This window comes from Morone saxatilis, unplaced genomic scaffold (assembly GCF_004916995.1).
Source record: "Morone saxatilis isolate NCDOM2014 unplaced genomic scaffold, NCSU_SB_2.0 Contig14, whole genome shotgun sequence".
Taxonomy (NCBI): domain Eukaryota; kingdom Metazoa; phylum Chordata; class Actinopteri; family Moronidae; genus Morone; species Morone saxatilis.
The window spans coordinates 16,971,554-16,974,155 of record NW_023339696.1 but is presented as its reverse complement, the minus strand read 5'-3'; the positions used below and the strand labels follow the sequence as shown (position 1 = coordinate 16,974,155).

Here is a 2,602-nt window from a genome sequence, read left to right as displayed (position 1 = left end):
TGTGCTGTCCTTTCCATCTAACCTTCCCTGCTTACAGTGCTCACATTTTTTCATCACCCTTTCCAGCCTTGCTGAACCCTACACTGGTCTGGCAGCAGACAGTGAAAAAGTGAGAAGCACAGACAAGCTTAAGGACATGCCATGCTGGGAGCACATGGCACAGTGAAACACTGGGATCCCCAGTCTCCCCTGCTGCTACTCCTGCATCTGGGTCTTTCTGTCAGGGACACAGTGCGCCAGCCAGTTCATGCCTGGCCAGCATGCCATGTTCCTGCGTCAACCCAAAACACCCTTGTTTTCACAGAAACCTGGGAAAACTCTCCCTTCCCGTGCGTGCACCATGCACTGCAGCCACAGAGGGAGCATGCAGGGTGACATGGTGCTTGCCAACGAGGTTAAATGCTAAAAGGCAATGACCATTATTTCCTGTAGATTAGAGGCCAAAAAAAAAATACATTGATTGAGAGAGCAGACATGCAAATAAGACCAGCACAAGAGAAGATAGAAAGAGAACAGACAAGAAGAGTCTTGAGTCATATACTAAAATTCCTGTCACAACTTTCAAGAGCCAAAAACCAGGATGAATTCAATGTCCAAAGGCTACGGTTATTGCTGTGTTACAAAGAAAGACAGTAGTCATAAATCTCATCCTCACGTAGCAGCCTCAAGAGGGCAGGGGGGCATTATCACAGCATGTAATTCTCAAATACTAGGAGCCACAGGGGACAAAGGTAATGGCTGTAGGACTCTAGAAGACATTGTCCAAAGGAAAACACACAAAGTCTTATTGAAACAACAAAATGACAACGGATGTGCATTGGGAAGGTGATATCACTGCAGGTATGCTCATCTGCATGCAAATACACATACACACAGCACACCTTTTTCTTGGAAATGGCACAGAGACATCAAAGCGCCTGTGACATTTCAGTTCTGTTTGTAAGCACAAACACTAGGGTCTTCAGGATTGATTTATTCAGTCATGCGTTACAGCTTTGACAGTCAGCTTTGTATTGACCTTTATAAACCATCCTTTTCGGGCTTTTTACCCACATATCAACAGGTCAATGTAAAAAACAAAAAAACAAAACAATGATTCATCTGTCATCTACACAATTCTGGGAGCTAAAATGAACAACAAAGGTCTGATGGAGTGACCAAAATTACTCTTGAGAACATGTCAATAGCCTACAAGCCAGAAGTTTATCGCTTCTCTTTGTGATATAAAGGCTGTGACTGTGTGTCTGTGGAGCTGTAGTGTTGAGATTACAGTGACACCATTATAAATTTTGTATGGAAATCTCAAATATCAGGGACTGCAATTGTATTTATATTACATTATTAATAAATAAAAAGTGACCTTAATGTACTTTGCAGTTATTTTTACATTTATTTCTATGCCGTCACTCCAACCCTTTTCATATTTATAAAGAAATATGCATATCATCCACCTAAAAGGGATCATATTATTAAGATACTATATCTGGTATTTGTAAAATACAAACCTGTGGTGTAAAAAGGCCTCTTTTATTTTGATAAGACTAACACACGTAACCACAACTGAAAGTACCCATTCTAAAGAATGTTGAACGGTTTATGTGTTGACATATAAGCAGTGCCTATAGAAAATGGAAGTCTTTATCCGTAGCCTAAGTAACCACAGCAGTCAGGCACATGTCAAAGGGTACAAAGTGCAAAATTGCTCTCAAAAAATGTGAAGTACAAGCAATTTCCTCCAAATGGAAATTAAAGTAGCTCGAAAACTGCACCTGAATGCAGCAGGATGTCAGCCCTGAGCATGCTGCCAACAGTCACTGAACCAGAGGTTTCACCTGTCAGACTTTTGAAGCACACCCATTACACTATTATTAGTGCTGTATAGCTCATTGTCTCAGTGTTATCTTTATGGTCCTATTTCAACTTAATGCCTTTATGTAGGTTAAATTGTCAGGCGAGGCTGGGTAGGGAAGCTCTACCCGTTGCAGAAAAAAAAAAAAAAGACACCACTGTCACTGACTCTGTAGCACTATTACATCAGGAGAGTGCCAGTCACATGCGGCAAGGTGACAGCAAACTCACAGACAGTCCGTGGAGATTAATTATAGCAAATAATACAAGGGACTCCTTCGAGACCTGCCTGTTGATTCATGAAACCGCAAAGCCCCTCAAAAAAATAAATAAATAAAGTAAGAGAGACAGAGAGAGCAAATGAAGTGTTCTAAGTTATTGCATCCATGCGGGCGCTCCGTGCGCAGCGTCCGCGGGCGGAGGAGCGCTGCAGGCGCACTCGCAGTTTGTTTACAAAGCGCTGTCCGTCAGTCTTCTTTCGCAACGACAGCGGGGGGGCAGTCAGTGGCAAGAAGCGAGGACGTTCACCCTCTGTCACACACACGCGAAAAGTACATTTAAAAAAAAAAAAAAGCCGAGAAAGAGTCACCCTTACCTCTCAGGCTGCCGTCCTTTTCTCATAAAACGCAGGCAGAGGCTGCAGCGGCGTGAGCAACCTACAACAGGAGTCTCTCAGTCCGTCAGCCAGCCGTCTACTTTCCAACAGTTCCCTTTACAGTTCACTGCTCTCTCTCCCTCTCTCTCTCACACACTC

At 43.2% G+C, this 2,602-nt stretch overlaps 1 protein-coding gene across 2 annotated transcripts in view; it reads right to left on the bottom strand.

The window, feature by feature from the left end:
* The window catches only part of stat5a (signal transducer and activator of transcription 5a), a 47,291-nt gene extending 44,689 nt beyond the window's left edge, over positions 1 to 2,602 (bottom strand). Inside the window, exon 1 of one of the 2 annotated variants that reach the window (XM_035654892.1) lies at positions 2,444 to 2,602. In XM_035654892.1, the coding sequence (XP_035510785.1) occupies positions 2,444 to 2,469 (26 nt within the window). In that variant the 5' untranslated portion in view covers positions 2,470 to 2,602. The remainder of the gene's footprint in view (positions 1 to 2,443) is intronic. The other variant, XM_035654893.1, reaches the window with a different exon arrangement.